This window comes from Arvicanthis niloticus, chromosome 22 (genome assembly GCF_011762505.2).
Source record: "Arvicanthis niloticus isolate mArvNil1 chromosome 22, mArvNil1.pat.X, whole genome shotgun sequence".
NCBI classification, from domain to species: Eukaryota; Metazoa; Chordata; class Mammalia; order Rodentia; family Muridae; genus Arvicanthis; species Arvicanthis niloticus.
The window spans coordinates 50,774,071-50,794,692 of record NC_133429.1 but is presented as its reverse complement, the minus strand read 5'-3'; the positions used below and the strand labels follow the sequence as shown (position 1 = coordinate 50,794,692).

General features: G+C 40.5%; 1 protein-coding gene across 3 annotated transcripts; it reads left to right on the top strand.

Annotated features, from left to right (window-relative positions):
• The first annotated feature begins 9,671 nt into the window (after positions 1 to 9,671).
• Positions 9,672 to 20,111, top strand: LOC143436402 (olfactory receptor 2AP1). Of its 3 annotated transcripts, XM_076920735.1 has the most exons (3): positions 9,672 to 10,314; positions 13,351 to 16,529; positions 19,623 to 20,111. In XM_076920735.1, exons 1-2 carry the CDS (start codon positions 10,287 to 10,289, stop codon positions 14,238 to 14,240), a joined length of 918 nt encoding a protein of 305 aa, XP_076776850.1. In that variant the 5' UTR covers positions 9,672 to 10,286; the 3' UTR covers positions 14,241 to 16,529; positions 19,623 to 20,111. The 3 variants fall into 3 exon arrangements, with proteins under 3 accessions (XP_076776850.1, XP_076776849.1, XP_076776847.1); XM_076920734.1 differs by lacking the exon at positions 9,672 to 10,314 and having other exon boundaries at positions 13,311 to 16,517; XM_076920732.1 differs by lacking the exon at positions 9,672 to 10,314 and having other exon boundaries at positions 13,311 to 16,529.
• Positions 20,112 to 20,622: the final 511 nt, after the last annotated feature.

The window sequence follows — 20,622 nt, the reverse complement described above, 5'->3', positions numbered from 1 at the left end:
AGAATCTAAGACCATGGAACATCTAAGAAAAGCTACAACATGTAATGGAGCTGGCCTAAAAAAGAGGTTATTTGTGCTTTAGGGAGGCAGAACTGAATATGTGGGAATATCTAAATCCTTTGTCAGTCACAATTACACATCCCAGAAGTCCAACCTGGACCTGCAGGATTTAGTGTTTGCCCTGACGTGTTTCATTCTTGCCTGGTCTTTCCTTGCTTTGTCCCTATTCTTCCCTTTGGAATGAGAATGTTCATTCTGTGCCATTGTATAGTCTAACTATAGGACTTGTTTTTTATGTTACAGACATTTACAGTTAAGAGATTGCCATGAGGGATAGTTTAACATATGAAAATCCATCAACATAATACACTATATAAACAAACTCAAGGAAAAAAGTCACATGATCATCTTGTTAGATGCTGAAAAGACCTTTGAGAAAATACAAAACCTCTTTATGTTAAAAGTCTTGGACAGATCAGGAATTCATGGCACATACCTAAACATAATAAAAGCAATATATGGCAATCCAACAGCCAACATGAAATTAAATGGAGAGAACGTTGAAGCAGTCTCATTAAAATCTGGGACAAGACAAGGCTGCCCACTGCCTCCCTATCTATTTGATATAGTACTTGAAGTTCTAGCAGGAGCAATTAGACAACGAAAGGAGATTAAGGGGATAAAAATTAGAAAGGAAGAAGTCAAAGTATCATTATCTGCAGATAATATGATAGTATACACAATCGACCCCACAAATTCCTCCAGAGAATTCCTACGGCTGATAAGAAACTTCAGCAAAATTAACTCAAACAAATCAGGAGAGTTCCTTTATAGAATGATAAACAGGCTGAGAAAGAAATTAGGGAAACAAACTCCCTTCACAATAGCCACAAGTAGCATAAAAACACCTTGGTATAACTTACCAATCAAGTGAAATATCTGTCTGACAAGAACTTTAAATCCCTGAAGAAAGAAATTGAAGAAGACCTCAGAAAATAGAAATATCTCCCATGCACATGGATTGGTAGGATTAACATAGTGGAAAGTGCAGTTTTACCAAATGCAATCTACAGATTTCATCCAGTCTCCATCAAAATTCCAACACACCTCTTCACAGATCTTGAAGGAAAAATTCTCAACTTCATATGGAAAAACAAAAAACCCAAGATAGCCAACACAATTCTCCACAATAAATGATATGGGGGGGGTATCACCATCCCTGACCTAAAGCTGTACTACAAAGCAATAGTGATTGAAAACTGCATGGCATTTGTACAAAGAATGACAGGTCGATAATTGGAATAGAATCAAAGACCCAGATGTAAACCCACACACCTATGGACACTTGATCTTTGACAAAGAAGGCAAAAACAGACAGCGGAAAAAAGGAAGCATCTTCAATAAATGGTGCTGGTCTAATTGGTGATCTGTATGTAGAAGAATGAACATAGATCCATATTTATCACCTTTCTCAAAGCTCAAGCCCAAGTAGATCAAACACCTCCACATAAAACCAGATATGCTGAATCTAACTAAACAAAAGAGAAACTGAGAAAGAGCCCCAAACTCATTGGCACAGGGGGAAATTTCCTAAACAGAACCCCAACGGCTCAGGCTCTAAGGTCAATTGACAAATGGGATCTCATAAAACTGAAAAACTTCCATAAGGCAAAAGACTCCATCATTAGGACAAATTGGCAACCTACTGATTGGGGAAAAAAAAAATCTTCACTAACCCTACATCCAGAGGGCTAATATCCAAAATATATTTTAAAAAATACTCAAGAAGTTAACCTCCATAAAACCAAATAACCCAATTAAAAAATAGGGTACAGAGCTAAACAGAGAATTCACAACAGGAATGGCTTAGAAGCACTTTAATGTGCAAAGTCCTTAGTCATCAGAGAAATGCAAATCAAAACAACCCTGAGATTCCAACTCACACCAATCAGAATGGCTAAGATCAAAAACTCAAGTGACAGCACATGTTGTCAAGGATGTGCAGAAAGAGGAATACTCCTCCATTGCTGGTGGGATTGCAAACTGGTACAACCACTCTGGAAATCAATGTGGAGATTCCTCAGAAAATTGGAAATAGCTCTACCTGAAGACCCAGCTATGCCACTCTTGGGCATGTACCCAAAATATGCCCTGCCATGCCATAAGGACATGTGCTCCACTGTGTTCACAGCAGCCTTATTTGTAATAGCCAGAAGCTAGAAACAACCCAGATGTCCTTCAGTCTAAGAATGAAGAAACTGTGGTTCATTTGCACAATGGAATACAATTTAGCTATTAAAAACGAGGACATAATGAATTTTGCAGGCAAATGGATGGAACTAGAAAATATTATCCTGAATGAGATAACTCAGACCCAAAAGGACATGCATGTTATATTTTCATTGATAAGTGGATATTAGCCAAAAAATACAGAATACCTAGGATAGAACCTACAGACCATAAGAAGTGTAAAAGCAAAAAGGCCCAAGTGAGGATGCTTCAATCCCACTTAGAAGGGGGAAGAAAATAATCACAGAGGCAGAGGGTAGGAAGGACTTGGGTGGGAGATGGGAGGGGAAAAGGGGAACAGGATCAGGTATTGGGATAGGGAACAGGAGAGAAGCCCAGAGGACTAGGAGAATGAAAGGAAATAAGCAGGCTGGGGGTGGGATGTAGGGGGACCCTGTAGAAAGCACCAGAGACCCAGGAGGTGGGTGACTTTCAGGACTCAATGGAGGTGACCTTAGCCAAAATGTCCAACATTGAGGAGAGAGAACTCAAAGAGTACACCTCCAGTAGATAGACAGGGCCTCAAGTGGAGGGATGGGGTACTAACCTACAGTCAAAATTTCTGACTCAGAATTGTTCTTGTCTAAAACAACTGCAGGAACAAAAATGAAGGCGAGACTGAAGGAAAGGCAGAGACTGAAGGAAAGACGGTCCAGTGACCAGCCCAACTTGGGTTCCATCTCATGGGGGTGCACCAAAGCCAATATCATTATTGATGCTATGATGTGCTTACAGACAGGCACCTGGAATGCCTGTCCTCTGAGAGGCCCTAGCAGCAGCTGAGTCAGACATAGATACTTATACCCAACCATTGGATTGAAGTTGGAGACCTATATGGTTGAATAGGGGGGAAGAATGAAAGAAGCTGAAGGGGAGAGTGACCCCATAGGAAGACCATCAGTCTCAAGTAACCTAGACCCAAGGGAGCTCCCAGAGACTGAGCCACCAACCAGGAGCATACATGGGCCAGTCCAAGGCCCCTGGCACATATATAGTAGAGGTTTGTCTGGTCTGGCTTCAGTGGGAGAAGATTTGCTTAATCCTCAAGAGACTTAAGGTCCCAGGGAATGTTGCAGCTGGCTTGCTCTACCTGGCTTGAGACAAAAGACTAACAATGCCTGAATAGTTACTATGTTGCAGCCTGCTCCACTCTGCCTGGCTTGGCCTTTCAAAGGCTGGAATTAAAGGTGTTCGCCACCACTGCCTGGCTTCTAGAAAGAGAGAGAGAGTGGGGATAAGGAGAAGAGACACAAGGAATGAAGACAAGACAGAAGAGGTTCTGATCAAGTCTCAAGTCCTTTTTTATTGAAGGGAAATATGGGGTATTTATACACTTTTGCCACGCCCCTTGTAGGCGGGTGGATATGACATAAGCCTTGGAGGCGTGGCTAGCATGTAGATAGCTGCTTTCTAGCCACTTTCTGCTAAAAGTCGACTCCCAACAAGGGAAGAGAGAGGTCTGCCTGGCTTGGTGGTGGTGGTGGGAGCACCCTCTTGGAGGGAAGACAGAGGAGGAATTGGATGAGGAATTGTGGGATGGGAGACTGGGATGGGGGTCAACTTCTGGAATGCAAATAAGTAAGATAATTAAAATTTTAAAAAAGAGATTGCCTTGAGTTTCAAAATAGACTTGTGCTTTCTACTTTTAAACAATGATGGAACTATTAAAGACTATGAGGAATTTTTTAATTAGAGTGAATGCATTTTTCATTATGAGATAGCCATAGCCCTACAGATAGATGGAGGACAAGATTATGCTTTAAAAGTGAGATGTTAGTGTTTCAAGTTGACAAGAGGTGGCTGTGATTTTTGTAGATAATTGTCAATTTTATATCATATAGCATTGCCTAGGAGACAAGCTTCTGGGCTTGCCTGTGAGGAGTCATAGCGAGAGGACTAAGCTAGACTGACTCTATGACAGGTTCCAAACTGACATTTCAGAAGACTAGGCCTAAGTCTCTGTTTCCCAGAACTGAGCAAGTCTGGGCAAGTCAGTTCCTGGAAAAACCACAGCCCCCAGGCATCTGGCCATCTGTCCTGAGACAAAAATAGTCAGTCATAATGAGGCAGCAAGTTTTCAGCTTTCCCCCCTCCCCCCAACAATGGTTCTGGAAAGTCTCCAATCCCAAAGTCAACCATACCCCTAGAGATAGAGCCAACCAATAGAGATAAAGATCACCTACCCCTGGAATTCCCTTAATCTGTTTTAAATTGAACCTGCGAGCTCAACCCCAAGTCTTTATTTTGATGAATGGTAGACCCCTGCATGCAGGATTTCTGCAAAATAGATGCTCTTTGTTTTTGTATACTATTTGAATCTAGGGTATCATTCTTCAGCAAATCATAGACCCTTATTAAGTTAATGGTGGTGAGAAGATTCATCTTAACTGTGAGCCTCACAGGGCTAAAGTCCTGGGCTGAATAAAAAGAAAAAAGCATGCTGAACACAAGTATTCATTACTCTCAGCTTCTAAACTGCAGACGCCATGTGGCTAGTTGCTACAAGCTCCTGTTACCATGAGCTCCCTCCCATAATAGGCTGCACTCTAAAACTGTGAGCCAAAATTAGCCCTTCCTTCCATACATTTTTTTATTGTTTGATACTGCACATCTTTTATGAATTTCATACTGTATATAATGTGTTTTGATCAAATCTGTGCCCAAACCCTGCCTTCTGATTCTTCTCCTGTCTCCCCCACCACCACTTTGCCCTCTCAGCTTCATACACTCATTTACTATTGTTTTAATTTATGTATTTATTTATTGTTGGTGTCCAGGATTAGACACACACTGACCACTTTGATCTCAGATATGATGAAAATTTATTGAATGCTTGATTCAAGCTGATCGATCAGGACCACAAAAAAAGGACTTGGGAGTCTAATTGTACCAGTCTGTTCTTAGGACAGGCTTTTTATAGGGGAAAAAAAGGTTCAAAAGTTTAAAAGGCAAGAAGGGGAGAGGTACAACATTTTGGCTAACTAGACAAAGTATTATCAGGTAAGCTATAACCTGATTGGTCCTCAGTGAAGTAAGAGGGATAGTGGACAGGTAGTAAATGGGAATTTCAGAACATTGAGATAACAGAGCATAAGTAATACAACCATAATGTTTTGGCTTATTAGTAACATTCTTTTGTGTCAGTTAAAGTGATAACTCATAAAAAGTGGATGAACTTAATTTCACCTGATGAACAACATGGAAGCTACATACAAAATGACTACAGTTATATCAGACCATATCATTTACTTTATATCCCAATCGTAGCTTCTCCATCCTTTCCTCCCAGTCTCTCCTTCTCACCTCACCTCACCTCCCCATCATCCTCTCTTCCTCCCTTTCTCCTCAGAAAAGGCTCAGAAAAAGGGAGGCCTTCCATGGATATCAACCCACCTTGATAAATCAAGTTACAGTAAGACTAGGCGAATCTTCTATTATTGTAGCTTGGCAAGGCATTCCAGTTTGGAGAAAGGGATCCAAAGGTGGGCAACAGTCAGATACAGTTCCTGCTCCTGCAGCATAACAGTTACATATGTGCCCAGGGCCTAAGTTCATCCAGTGTATGCTCTCTGTTTGGTAGTTCAGTCTCTGTGGGCCCCTATAGGATACGCTCGTTTTTTTTTTAAAAAATACACTGAGTACATTTAGTGATACCTTTATGGGCAAAGCTGTGGGGCCACCTTCTGGAACATGGGTAGCCTCTTAGGGCTCATCACTAAAGAAAAAAAAAGAGCAGTCAGTGCTCTTAACCACTGAGCCATCTCTCCAGCCCCCAGAAGGAGTATATACTTTTAGCAAAACTGCATTTGCTGGGCATGACAATATGGTTGCATACATGAACTAACAGTGGTTGTGACTGCATAAGATCAAGATAGCCCAAATCTTAGCTTGGATGAGGGAGGGGATGAAGTCCCACCCCTGACTGAGGAGCTATTGGCAATTGATAGCTGCCAGGGTAGCCTGAAATCCAATCAGAAAGTGATTCATTATTTTCATGTTTCTACCACCATTGCACCAGAGGGCATATCTTGCCAAAACAATTATTATTGTAGCTCACATCGTTCTTGGATAGATAAGACTACTGATGACTTTGCTTTCCTGGTAACATGCATAGAACCATCCAGCACTGTGAAAGCTAACCAATAGGGATGAAGCTTTCAGTCAGTACCAGCTTGATGATTCCATGCCCTATGATTTAAATGCACAGAATCTTCAGCAATAGGTTTTACCAATGTTTTAGAAAGTAATGAAGAGCAATAGCAACAGCCTGTAATATTTCAGGGATTCCATGGGAACCCATTAACTCAGAAGATGTACCCATAACTGGCTTTTTTTTATTTGGTAGCCTACAGTGCCTGGACAAGGCACTATCCACCAATACAAGGGTAACTCCACTTATACCCCTTCTTATACATGTTAATATATTTAGGAATCTTTGGTCATAGTAAGTTTCCATATAGTATTTTCAAGAATCCTTAGTATTAATTCGTTATCCCACCCTTTACACTGTGGAAGAAATTTAACCCAGCAACATGAATACCCTAATAATGTCCAAAGACGTTCTAGGTCTGTGTAATCTAGCTGGAGTGCAACCATGCCATACCTTTGATCCTTCTGTCAGGAATCCTTGGCACATACCTTTAATCCCAAAAAAAGACATCTAATTGAAGGCAGACAAAGTGATGAATCAGAGAAAGATTTGACAGAATGAGTCAGAGATAGGATACACCCAACTCTCATGAAAACACAGGAAAAAGACTCTATTTAAGAGCAACACAAGGAGAGAGAGTCTGCCAGGATGCTAGCAGTCCAGTTCAAAAGTGTCACCAAACACAAATCAGCAGCTAATGCCAGGAGTTCTCTGCCATGCCTTTCTCAGGGGTCTTGCCTCCACAAAGCATCACATGAGTCATCATTGACAATCAGAAATTTCCATTTCACATATATATAGTGGAATTTTATTAAACTATTTAAAATGAAACCATGACATTTGTTGGGAAATTGATGCAATAGAAGGTCATGGTGTTGGGCCAAATAAGCCAGACAAATAGCATGTTTTTCTCTCATATGCAGAATATAAATTTTAATTTATACTGTGTGTATATATGCATGCATGTGTGTGTGTGTAGTCATGAAAGTAGAAATGAGAATATGTCAGGGGAGGAAGCGATCTTAAAGGAGAGCAGTGGGTGGGGAAGAAAATAACAGAACTGCTGTGACAGAAGAATGGAGGATTGTTTGTGGGAAAGAATGACACTAGCAAGAGGGGCCAATGGGAAGGAAAATACGTAAGAAGAAGATGAATAAGAAAAAAGTATAATCTATCATAAGCATTGTACCTGTATAACACATTTAGGAATACAAGGCTTAGACCCAGTCCTTCTTTAACTTTTTTTTAACAGATTTGAGATGGTTAGACTGTGAGTTAAGGGCCTATAGCAAATTCATGGCTTTGAGTTTATTGTTAGGGAGTTTTCCATATTTTATTTAGAAATAGCTGAGAGGAGTTAACAGACAACAATCCAGGTTACCTTACATGGATAGTTGGTTTTCAAAACGTCAGAAGTCCATAGACTTGACATTACAAATATTTCTATATTAATGTTCATTTTGATTAGAGACCTGTCTGCTCCTGACAGCTTCCTGTCTTGGATTCTAAGAAGAAATTGAGCATCTTTGGAGTTATTCCAATTATAGTGAGATAGCCAGTAGGCAAGAATTGCCTCTTTCCATCTACAGACAAAATACTGTCCAGAAAAGGACACACTTGCAGAATAGTCGACTGATTTTATCTGCCCAGACAGAGTAATCAGCCCTTAATAATTCTGCAGCACTAGGTCTGTCAGATGATCCTGGACCTGAAGGCTGAAGATTGGATGCTCCAACATTCTGTAGTATAGGGACTGTCCAGGTGTTCAGCGGTCTCTATAAATTGGCTAAGTTTTAGAAGCTATGCTTTGTGCTTCCATAATCTCAGTTAACTCAGTCATTCTGGATTTCTGATGGGGTTGAAAATTTATAGTCTCATAGCCAATCCTTGCTATTTACTTTCAGAGAAAAGGTTTGAGAGGATGGTTTTCAGCTGACATTCATTCTAAAGCCATGGAAAAAAAGCCAGGTTCAGAACTAAGTGTTTTATTTAGGAGAGATGACAGAGGTTCTGCTTAGTCAACAAAATGATGGACTGGGTATTAGGTCTATCTTGCACCTTACTGACATAAATTAGTATAGTTATGCTCTAACTGTATTTTGAGAGAAAAGTTTTATTTTAACAGGAAGGGTGATATGTAGGAGGAGCTAAGGTGGGAGGAGTACAGAGAGGAGAAGTAAGGAGAGGAGGAGGAGAAGGAGAGGAGGAGCTAGGTGATGAAAGAGAAAGAGAGAGGGGGGCCAGACATGGAGGCGGATGTTCATATGTCTCAGCCAGTCAAAGATAGTTGATATATCTAGATTGGGTATTAGGTTACTCTTCTGATTGATATTGAGCATTACCAAACTTATAAAGCCTTTGGTTGACATTAAAAAAAATTGTATAAAAGCAAAAGGGAGAAGGGGGTATGGGATAGGGGTTTTCTGGGGAGGGGAAATGGGGAAAGGGGATGGCATCTGAAATGTAAATAAAATATCCAATAAAAAATAAATTTAAAAAAATGAAAAAAAAGAAAAAAGTATAATGACAAATATGCATGAAAAATTCTATAAATATACACATCACTTTGCATGCTAGTAAGACAAATTGATTACTGTGCTACATTTTGCTTGACCACATTTTCCTGGTCTCACTACCCTAAAAATTAAATGACATTTTATGTGAGACGGCATTTATACAGTGACTATTTTGCCCTGTGAAAATCTAGTGTTCATTAGCAAGTAGGTGATTAGCCAGATAAATTCATTCTTGAGAAGTTGTCCCTAGGTAGAAATATTATATATGTGTATCTTAAGACCCTCTCATCCTTAAACTGGAGATCTGTAAGTTTTTCCTTAGAAACTCATAGGACAATCTCTACCCTTACCTTACTTTAAGCATAACACTTTTACTTGTTATATGTTTCATTTATGCATGTTTTCTCAAAAAAAAAAATGAAAACTGCTGTTTCCTGCCTTTGGCAACAGTCTACACATAGGCTGATCAATAACATGCTAGTGGTGTTTTAAAAATATGGCTTTTCAGGACCTTTATGACCTCAGAATCTTCCACCTAATCTGCCTCTCCACAGTCAGGACCAGCTGTGACTACCCACTGGGAAATTAAAATCTAAGACTCCATACTTCCTCCACAAATGATGCTCTCTTACTTACATCAGAGACCCAATGGCCACTCTCCAAGCTAGACCTTCTGGACTTTCTCCCTCTCTGTAGTGTAAGATTGTCCCCAACATTAACAACAAAGAACACTCATTAGCTTCTTTCACACCTGGATCCCCAGGGCTGCTTGAACTTCTTCACTCAATTGATCCCCCAGTGCATGTTCTCAGTTCAGCAGATGTTACTTGTGGCACTCGGGGTAAAGCATCATCTGGGGTTAACTGTGGGTTCATATTCTTCCTTCTGAGGACATCATGAATTCTGGACTAGGAAAATCCAGGACTACTTTTCTCCTAAAGTCCTTCAAATCGCTGGCTCTTATTTTTAAAGATTGGATGTCCAAGTACTTTGACTCTGCTTCAGTTTGACTGAGCTGGGACAGAGATCATCAAGTCCCTACTACACTGAGAAGAGACAAGAAAGCAAAAGGCTAATTCTTAGGACAAGAAACCCTAAAAAGTCATGGATTTCTATAACACAGAGTGATGGCAGCAAATGAAGAAAATGCAATATAATTTATATTATTGCCTAATTGTATAGTTTATAATTTTTATCCATTCTTAGAACTTTTAGGGTTAAATTATAACTATAACTTTTTGGATAGTCAGGTAAGGAAATGTATTCCATATTTATAGTTTAATGATATCACTTCTCTGTGGTTGTGAACCCTGAAACAAATGCAGCTGTAAATGTTCAACCTCTTCCAGAAGATCCCAGGTTGGTAACTAAAAGAATATTCACTATATCAACTTTTTTTATTATTTTGAGTGTATATATGTTTTTTTAACATTCATGTCTGTGTACCATTCATGTGCCTGGTGGTTGTGGAGGGGGAGCGTTAGATCCCCTGGAACTGGAATCTGATGGTTGTGTTCCTCCATGTAAGTGCTGATAATCAAACCCTGGTCCTCTGGAAAAGCACCCAGTGCTCTTAATCTCTCATCCATCTCTCCAGCCCCATATGTAATCTTTCTTGATTCTTTATTTCAACTATGGATTTCAATCCACTTAGGTCATTATGTCAATATAGTGAGTTGAAACCCACATTTGAAAAATAAATTTAAGTACAATAAAAATAAAACTAAAAATGTATTTCATGCATAACAAGAATGTCCTGTAAATTTTAAGATATAGATAGATAGATAGATAGATAGATAGATAGATGAGATAGAGTTTACATTTATATGTGAAATTAAAATTAATTCTGTTCAAAAATTCTTAAAATCTGGTACTTTATGAATTTTTATACAAACCATAACTAGGAAACACCCTGAATAAATCAATAAGGAAGGAAGTTCCCAGATAATGTGATCCTTTAACCATATAAGCTCAAAAATAAGGAAATTTGAAATGTGTATAAAATGTCACACATAGATTCTCTTTAAAGACCTTATATCTAGTAGTTGTGACACATACTATAATTCTACCACTTGAGAGGTGGAGGCAGAACAGTTAGAAATTCAAGGGTATCCTTGACTATATATTTTGATGCCAGCCCAGGCTACACAAGACCATGCCTCAATAAGAGACAGACAGATAGACAGACAGACAGACAGACAGACAGACAGACAGACAGATGACAGACAGACAGAAGAGACAGAGATGCCATGGCTTCATGTGATTTCCTGCAAAGTATTTTATATGTGATTTAGCATATTATCAAAGAAAACAAATCTAGTCTAGAAATTAATGAATCCCTGCTTTAAAATGCTTGCTTTAAAGCCGGGCAGTGGTGGCACACGCCTTTAATCCTAGTACTTGGGAGGCAGAGGCAGGCAGATTTCTGAGTTCGAGGCCAGCCTGGTCTACAGAGTAAGTTCCAGGACAGCCAGGACTATACAGAGAAACCGTCTCGGGAAAAAAAAAAAAAAAATGCTTGCTTTAAAAATTCTTAGGTTCCTAAAACTCCTCCAGATGTTAATAAAATCTCCTCATTCTTATAGCAAAGTAAAATTCTACATCTAAAGACTGCAAATGTGTTTGAATGAGTACATATAGTCTGTTACTTTAAATATAATACTTTATTGACCTCGCCCTCAACAGGTATGTAGAAATGACAGGGTGACATTTTGCTGATGCACAGATCTGTGACGACTAACAGACAGGCACATTCAAAAGAGACTTGGGATATTTGAGTCAAAATTAAAATCTGTACATCTTTAACATCAAGAAAATTAAAAGAGGTAAATAAAAGAAACATGAACAATTACTATAAACATGAAAGACTACATGAAAATGGTAAACAGAAAGAGGAGTCTGGACTAGAACCTGTCACTTGACAAAGAAATGACCCTGAATCGTATCAACCACACACAAGGGCAGCTCCCACGTTCAGGAGCAATAGGACAACACAAATGGAACTGCATGCTCCAGTGTGTGTGTGTGTGTGTGGTGTGTGTGTGTGTGTGTGTGTGTGTGTGTCTGTCTGTCTGTCTGTCTGTCTGTATACATCTGTATGTGTGTGTCTATGTATAGAATGTATATGTCTGTGTGTTTGTGTGTGTGAGAGAGAGTGTGTGTGAGTGTGTGGGATGTATCTCTGTGTGTGTATCTATCTGTCTGTCTATACATGTGTGTATGTGTGTGTGTATGTGTATGAGTGTGTGTGTGTCCATGTGTGTGCGTGTGTGAGTGAGAGAGTGTGTGTGTGTGGGATATATCTCTCTGTGTGTCTGTCTGTCTGTCTGTCTATATGTGTGTGTGTGTCTATGTGTATGAGTGTATGTGTGTCTGTGTGTGTGTGTGTGTGTCTGTGTGTGTGTGTGTGTGTGTGTGTGTGCTCATGAGCATGTGTGCTTGCATGTGTGCATTTGTTTTAGTTTTGTTTGGGGTTCAGTTGAAGAGAGAGGAAAAACATGAAGTTGGGTGGGTAGGAAGATAGGAAAAGATCTAGGAAGGGTTCGGGTAGGACAAAGACTATGATCAAAATATAGCATATGAAATTCTCAATAAATAAATAGAAAACGCCTTAAAAGAAAGCAAGGCTAGGGACAATAAATTGAAGGCCATTCTGAAAGAATGCAGCAGGCCCAGGCATCTGGTAATCATCTAATGTTGTACAGCCATTCCCTGCTAGAAGGAAGGGGGCTTATAAGGGTCTGGAGGCTCAGACAGGTACAAGACTCACAAGACCCCACTCTGGGCTTGCTAAGCAGTAAACAACTGCTGGAGGAGAGTAGACCCAGCAGAGATGTCTGTAAGCTGATGGGGCATCTCCAGTGGTGAAGCTAACCTCTTCTGTGATGTGACTGCCTTGGTGACACCAATAGTTCTCTCTTGGAGAACTAACAAGTAATGTGTTAGTTCTCCAAGAGAGACTTGAGTGGAGCCATTTCTATTTTCTGCTACCAATATTCTCTCTGGGTTGAATATATGTTTGGTCACATCTCCTCAAGAAAAGTCACCCCCACTGATCACACAGAAATTTGGACATTGTTTGTGAGACAGCTATTATTTCTTTTATGCTGGCCCAAGAGTAAGCTCCATGTGAGGAAATACAAGAATTTTTCTTACATAGGATATAAATGGGAATAGAAAAGGCCAAGCAAATGGGCCATTGGTCTGAGAAAGCTCATGGTCCATCTCATTCTGTCTTCTGCAGGTTCCACTGGTGTACATCAGAACACCTCTAACTTTCTCACCCTGATTACTCTTTTTCATCTTGACACTCAAGTTTGTTTGTTTGTTTGTTTGTCTGTCTGTTTTTTCCAAAAATGAAAAATAAAACTTCATTGACTGAATTCATCCTTCTAGGTCTCACAGATGTCCCTGAACTTCAGGTGCCAGTTTTCACTTTTCTTTTTCTTGCCTACATATTCAGCATAATTGGAAACCTGACCATCCTCATTCTCACCCTGCTGGACCCACATCTTCACACTCCCATGTATTTCTTTCTCCGGAACTTCTCCTTCCTAGAAATTTCTTTCACAAACATCTTCATTCCCAGGGTCCTGGTCAGCATTACGACAGGAAACAAGAGTATTAGCTTTGCTGGCTGCTTTGCTCAGTATTTCTTTGCTATCTTTCTTGGAGCAACAGAGTTTTATCTTCTGGCTGCTATGTCCTATGATCGCTATGTGGCCATATGCAAACCCCTGCACTACATGGCAATTATGAGCAACAGAGTCTGCATCCAGCTTGTGCTCTGCTCTTGGCTGGCTGGTTTAATGGTCATTATACCTCCCATCACTTTGATGAGTCAGCAAGACTTTTGTGCCTCCAACAGGTTAAATCATTATTTCTGTGACTTTGAGCCTCTTCGAGAACTCTCCTGTTCTGACACAAGCCTCATAGAAAAGGTTGTCTTTCTCGTGGCATCTGTGACCCTGGTGGTGACTCTAATGCTGGTAACTCTTTCCTATACATTCATCATCAGGACGATTCTCAAGCTCCCTTCAGCCCAGCAAAGGACAAAGGCCTTTTCCACGTGTTCCTCCCATATGATTGTCATCTCCCTCTCCTATGGGAGCTGCTTCTTCATTTATGTTAAGCCTTCAGCAAAAGAAGGAGGTACATTCAATAAAGGAGTAGCCCTACTCATTACTTCAGTTGCTCCTTTATTGAACCCCTTCATTTATACCCTAAGGAACCAACAGGTGAAGCAAGCATTCAAGGATACAGTCAAAAAGCTTGTGAACCTTTAAACAATTGAAGAATTGAATTCTTACTGTGTGCCAAGGTCTCTCACACTGACAAGGTACCCAATTAAGAGACTGACTCCTGTGTGAAAGTTGAAGATACATTTCAGCCTGTTAAGTGTTAATGGAATGATCTGAATAAGATTTTAAAACTGGAAGGCAATTGAGTTACTGAGTTGTCTGAATTAGAGCCATCAAAAGGAATAACATTTACTCTGAGTTCTGGCAAGTAGAAATAAAACAAAATAGAAAAGAGGAATCAAGAACAAAGGAATATTGTAAATTGGCATAAAATTTTTCAATTCAAGGAACTGGAAAAAAATCTCATTAATTTCACTCAGACCAAATTCAATAAGGGGAAAAATAAGAGGAATTGTTTTGGTTTTAAACTAAATTAATTCCTCACTTAAAGTAATTAAACATGCCATAGTGTTCAGGCACCTGAAATTGGATCAGATTTATGAATTTTTAGCAATTACAATCATATAGAATCTGCACTGTAGATACCTGATTATATAGAAATAGAAGAGACTTTAAAGAAAAACACTTTTTGGCGGAACTCAAACATTAAACGCTAAAGATCCTCTCAATTTTAAATAGTAAAGGGGGCAAAACCAAATAATTTAGAAAAGCAATAAAAATTCATGTGGAGAGTAACTGAGCGTGGCAGCAGACACACTTGGTCTCAGCACTTGAGACATACAGGCATACTGATCTCTTGTGACTTCAAAACCAGCCTGATCTACATACTGAGTTCTAGTCCTGCCAAAGCTACAGGTGAGACAACAAACAAACAAATAAACAAACAAGCAAACAAACATGAAAGTCTCATGAAACAGGTTGCATAGGTTGCTCTGGGTGACATTGGGCATACCTTTAATCTCAGCACTCAGGAGGCAGAGGCAGTCAGATCTCTAAATTTGAGGTCAGCCTGGTCTACAGAGTGAGTTCCAAAACATCCAAGGCTACAGAGAGTGAATACCATATGAAAGTATGGGGAAAAGTTGTGATGATTTATTTGATCTTAGCCATCTTCAAATGTGGACATTGGAAGTAGAGTAAAAAGTCAGACCAGCAGGTAACTGGTGACTGGGAGCCAAAACATAAGAGAGTGATTAAACTGAGATTCAAAATAGATGGATAAAACAAACAGCAACCCCAGTTTATTCCTCCCCATGGTCCCTTTGCTCTCTCATTCACAGTACACCATAACTATGGTGATACATTTAAGGTATGTATTTACCTCTGATCTGTAAGGCTCAGGAGTACAGGGATAATCTGTTTTTATCACAATTCCAATCCCCCAAGACAGACCTACTAAAAAGCTATTGAGGTCATGGTTGAACAAATGAACTCTAGAAACCAAATAGAATTTAAGTAAAGAGCTTCACCATTTAAGAATTTATATTCTGGCAATAATGAACCAGCAAGGAGTGCTTTATACGGACTTCTTACATTTGTCTGAAAATTCCACCCGGTTCTATAAATGAAGAAAGGGAAGCTGACACAGTGAAACAGCTTATGCATGACACAGAGTCCAGAGCCAAATCCCTCTGGTGCCAAAGCTCACCTGGTAAGTACTACACCATCCTGCCGCCTTAACTGGCTTAATAGTCATTACTCTCAAGGTTGTTAAGTGTTGTATTGCTGGCTTTTGGTCTATTTATCTCTCTCTTCTCTGTGAGCTCAGTGTAAAACTCTTTAGAAAATTTAAAACACTGGGTATTAGGACTATCTTGTACCTCACTGGTACAAATTGGTATAATTATGCTCTAATTGTATTTTTGAGAGAAAAGTTTTATTTTACAGGAAGGGTAATATGTAGGAGGAACTAATGTGAGAGGAAAAGAAGGAGTAAGGAGAGGAGGAGAAGAAGGAGAGGAGTGTGGGGAGCGGAACTCAAGATGGCGCCTGGCTGGGTGCCAGACGCCCCTGGTGTGTTGGCTCACCATTTCAGGAAGCCTGGGTGGCATGTAGACTAGGCTTTACTGTGCATGTATTTTGCTTGTTCATCATTACATAAGATCGGGCCATGTGACATATGTGTGCAGCACCAGTTGAGAATGACTGTGTGGCAGGTTTTGATTGGAGAGGACACAGAGATTTAAGGGCTGGGAGCTAGAGCTCAGGGGCTTTTTCGGTACTTCAAGGTTCCTGAATAAACAGTGTTGGGAAGAAGATCCCGTGTCCGTTGTCTTTTGTCTGCTGGTCGGTTCGGGAGGCGACAAGTGGTGGCCCATATACAGGCACTTCAGAACTCATCACGGTCAGGGCAGCTAGCTGGTAAGTTCCCAGGTAAGTGAAACAAGGGAAAGGTTCTTGGAAGAGACTATAAAGTTCCTGAGGATCAGGACAAGTTGCACCAAGCACCATAGGGAATTCCACCTCTTCAATTTCACTCAGTCAGGCACTCCGGGGGCTCTTGAAAGCAAAAGGAGTAGGATTGAAGAAAGCAACTGTAGAGAAGTTTTTGCAGGCAGTGGATGAAGTTGCACCTTGCTTTTCTGTGTCAGGGCATCTCACAATGCAGAGTTGGGAAAAACTAGGAGAAGACTTAAAGTTTGCCGAGGAACAGGGAGTGCTGCCTACTGGTGTGCTTCCGGTTTGGAAGTTGGTACGATCTTGCATAGAGGATAAGGAAGAGAAGTGTGTTAAGGAACTAGCGAAGGGTAGTGAGGCTTTGGAGCAGCTGAGAGAAGAGAGATCCCAAAAATCAGAAGCAGGGTATGATTCGGAGAGTGAGGAAGTTTTGAAGGATGAGTTAGAAAGCCTGGCCGAGAGCTTGAGTAAAACGAAACTAAAAGTCCAGCCTAGTGCTCTGGGACTGCCTCGGCTGCCTCCATACGCCCCGTTGTCATCAGGACGGAGTTTCAATCCGGAAGTGTGTAGAGAGTTGAGGGCCCAAAGTGATTCAGGAGTACGCTGCTTTCCAGTGTTTCAAGATGCCTAGGAAAACTGTTACCATGAGCCCCTAGATTGGAAGATTATTCAAAGGCTGGCCGAAGGGGTGCGGGCATATGGAACCAGCACAGCCTATGTGGTGGCTCAGCTGGAATCTCTGCATAGATATGCCATGACCCCCAGTGATTGGCAGAATCTTGTGCGAGCCTGTCTGACTCCTGGCCAATATTTGGATTGGAAAGCTTATTTCATAGAATATTCAGCTGAATATGTGGCTCAGAACTTGACAGCCGGACAGCAACAATGGGACCAGGACATGCTTTTAGGGCAGGGTACATGGGCCAACTGTCAAACTATGTATCCTTTACAAGTCTGTGAACAAATTAATCAAATGGGGACAAGGGCAGATCAGCAGTATGAGTGGATTGTTTTGCCTCAGGGCATGGCAAATAGCCCCACTATGTGTCAGCTGTATGTTGATGTACCTCTAAAAGAAGTTAGAAAGACATTTTTAAGAGTGAGAATTTATAACTATATGGATGATATTCTTGTGGCTGCCCCAACTAATCAATTATTGGAGGATGCCTATCATGCCATTGTAGTTGCCTTTAGGGAAAAACATTTGATAATTGCCCCCAAAAAGGTGCAAAAGGATGTAGTTGTTAATTACTTGGAGACTAAAATATTTCCCGAAAGTGTTACTCCTCAGAAGGTACAAATTCGTACAGATACCCTGCGCAGCTTGAATGATTTTCAAAAATTATTAGGAGATATTCAATGGTTGAGACCTTACTTACATTTATCTAATAAACAGTTATAATCATTGTATGATATTCTTCCTGAGATCCTGATTTGAATTCCTCCCGACAACTGACAGATGATGCTAGAAAAGCTTTAATGCTAGTGGAGGAAAGCATTCAAAAGACAGCTTTGGGACACAGAGATGAAGCACAGGGGGTGTGGCTATGCATATTACCTACTGAAAGACAACCAATACAGGTGCTTTGGCAGGGAGCTCCCTTATTATGGATATATCCTAAAATTTCTCCTGCTAAGACACTTTCCCATTATCCTACAGCAGTGGCTCCACTTGCCCTGCAGGGACTTCAACAAAGTATTCAGTATTTTGGATGTCAGCCAGAGAAATAATTATACCCTATACAGCAGAACAATTTGAAGTATTAACAGCCACCATAGATGACTGCGCTATCTTAAGATGGTTTTTTTTTTTTTTTTTTTTTTTTTGGCAGTATTATTGATAATCACTTACCTAAGGATCCTATTTTACAACTGGTTATTGTGCATCCTGTGATTTTTCCTAAAATAACCAGACAGCATCCATTGGATAATTGTCCCCTTATTTTTACTGGTGGTTCTAAATCAGGGTGTGGAGCATATTTGGTGTATGGATCAAGTCCTGTAGTGATTAAATCCTCCCCCCACAAGTTATAGAACTTAAAATTGTAATTAAAGTTTTTGAACAATTTGATGGAACCTTTAATTTGTTGTCAGATAGTCAATATGTGGTGAATATTTTAAAATACCTGGAAGTTGTAGGAAAAATAAAGCTTAAATCTACCATTGGATTGTTATTAGTGGAATTACAAAAATTGATATGGAGCCGTACCTCTCCCTTTTTGTGCAGCATATTTGAGCCCATACAGGGTTGCTAGGTCCCTTGGTGGAGGGCAATGATATTGTAGATAAAGCTTCCAAGGTGTTAGAAGGTTTTGTGATGGGTGCTGCTCTTGAAATGAAGAGAGAGTTCCATAAACGGTTTCATGTTAATTCCAGAACCTTAGCATCGTGCTTTAAATTATCTCATGCAGATGCAAGAGAAATTGTGAAAACTTGTCAAGATTGTGTACCCTTTTTGCCTCAAGCATCATTGCGAGTCAACCCTAGAGGCCTTCTCCCATTACACTTGTGGCAGATGGATGTTACTCCTTTTTCTGATTTTGGACGATTAAAATATATTCATGTTTCCATTGATACTGCATTAAGTATTATTTATGCCTCTGTCCATACTGGAGAAAAGGCACGCCATGTTATGGCCTACTGCTTTGAAGCTTGGGCTACATGGGGCCAGCCGTGATGCTTAAAAACAGATAATGGCCCTGCATGTACTTCCAACTCCTTTTTAAGTTTTTGTCAAATGATGGAGATCCATATAACACATGGATTACCCTACAATCCTCAAGGACAAGGCATCATAGAACAAGCTCATCGTACTTTAAAAGAATGTCTTGTAAAACAAAAAGGAGGAGTAGCTCATGGGTGTTCTCCCTGAGAGAGATTAGCCATTGGTTTATTCACTCTTAATTTTTTAAACCTGGATAAGCAAGGACGCGCAGCGGCTGATCACCATGTTGTGTCAGATGCACCTTATAAAGGTCATGTAATGTGGAAGGACATTATAACTGGAAAATGGTATGGACCAGACCCAGTATTGGTATGGGCAAGAGGTTCTGTTGTGTATTTCCTCAGGATCATCAACAACCGATTTGGGTCCCTGAGCGCCTGACCAGAAGAATGAAAGAACCTTCAGATAAAGAAGATGATGGGAGTGGTGTGCCTGCTGATGCTCTTCATGATGATGCCCCTGATTGAAAGACAGAATCTTCATTGGGGAATCTTATCAGTATTCCCTAAACCTTTGCCTATTATGCATTCTGCTTACGGGAAATTGGTCCGGGTTGATGGATGATCTTCTTTGAAAACTACGGCAGTCTATTGTTACCATCAGTTCTACTTGAGTGGATGTGTCCTTTGCATCTGGCATGGCTGATTGGATTCTATAGGCAGTTTCCCATCTGAGGGAATGGGCAGGCTTGGGGGCCTTGGCTCTTTACTTATCAGTTGCCTAGCATTCTGGTGTCTGAGTCACATGAGAGTTAGACATGCCCATGATCAAGACCTGATGGTACAGACATTTGCATCAGTGGAGCTGGGACAGTCGCCGCAAGTATGGCTAAATATGATTGGAAAAATCGATATGGATATATGGTTTAATGAGAAGGACCATTGCCCAGCAGTTTTGAGGAGGTCTCTGTGAACCAGTAATCACAGGGTGTCAGGTGGCACTGCAAGGGATGTCCTTGAATTATCTCAAGGTAGATTCCCTGAGGGATGTGCCTGATTGCATGGAGGTTGACGCTGAAATCCTTCCCCCATGAGAAGGCGTCGGGATGGGTATGATTAGTAGACCTATTGCACAATGAGAGGTCCAAAAATCATTACAATGCCCCACACTTGTCATCCTGATGGGGATTAGGCCTCTACCCTCCTGTTAGAAAATAGTAATGAATACCCTATCCTCTTTTTGTCTGAGGTCAGTAAGACTTCTCATCAAATCAATAAAAAAGGGGGGAGATGTGGGGAGCGGAACTCAAGATGGTGCCTGGCTGGGTGCCAGACGCCCCTGGCACATTGGCTTACCATTTTAGGAAGCCTGGGTGGCACATAGGCTAGGCTTTACTGCGCTTGC

Bases quoted from the DNA above. Each gene is read 5' to 3' on its own strand.
- LOC143436402 (XM_076920734.1), top strand. From the start codon at position 13,311: ATGAAAAATAAAACTTCATTGACTGAATTCATCCTTCTAGGTCTCACA.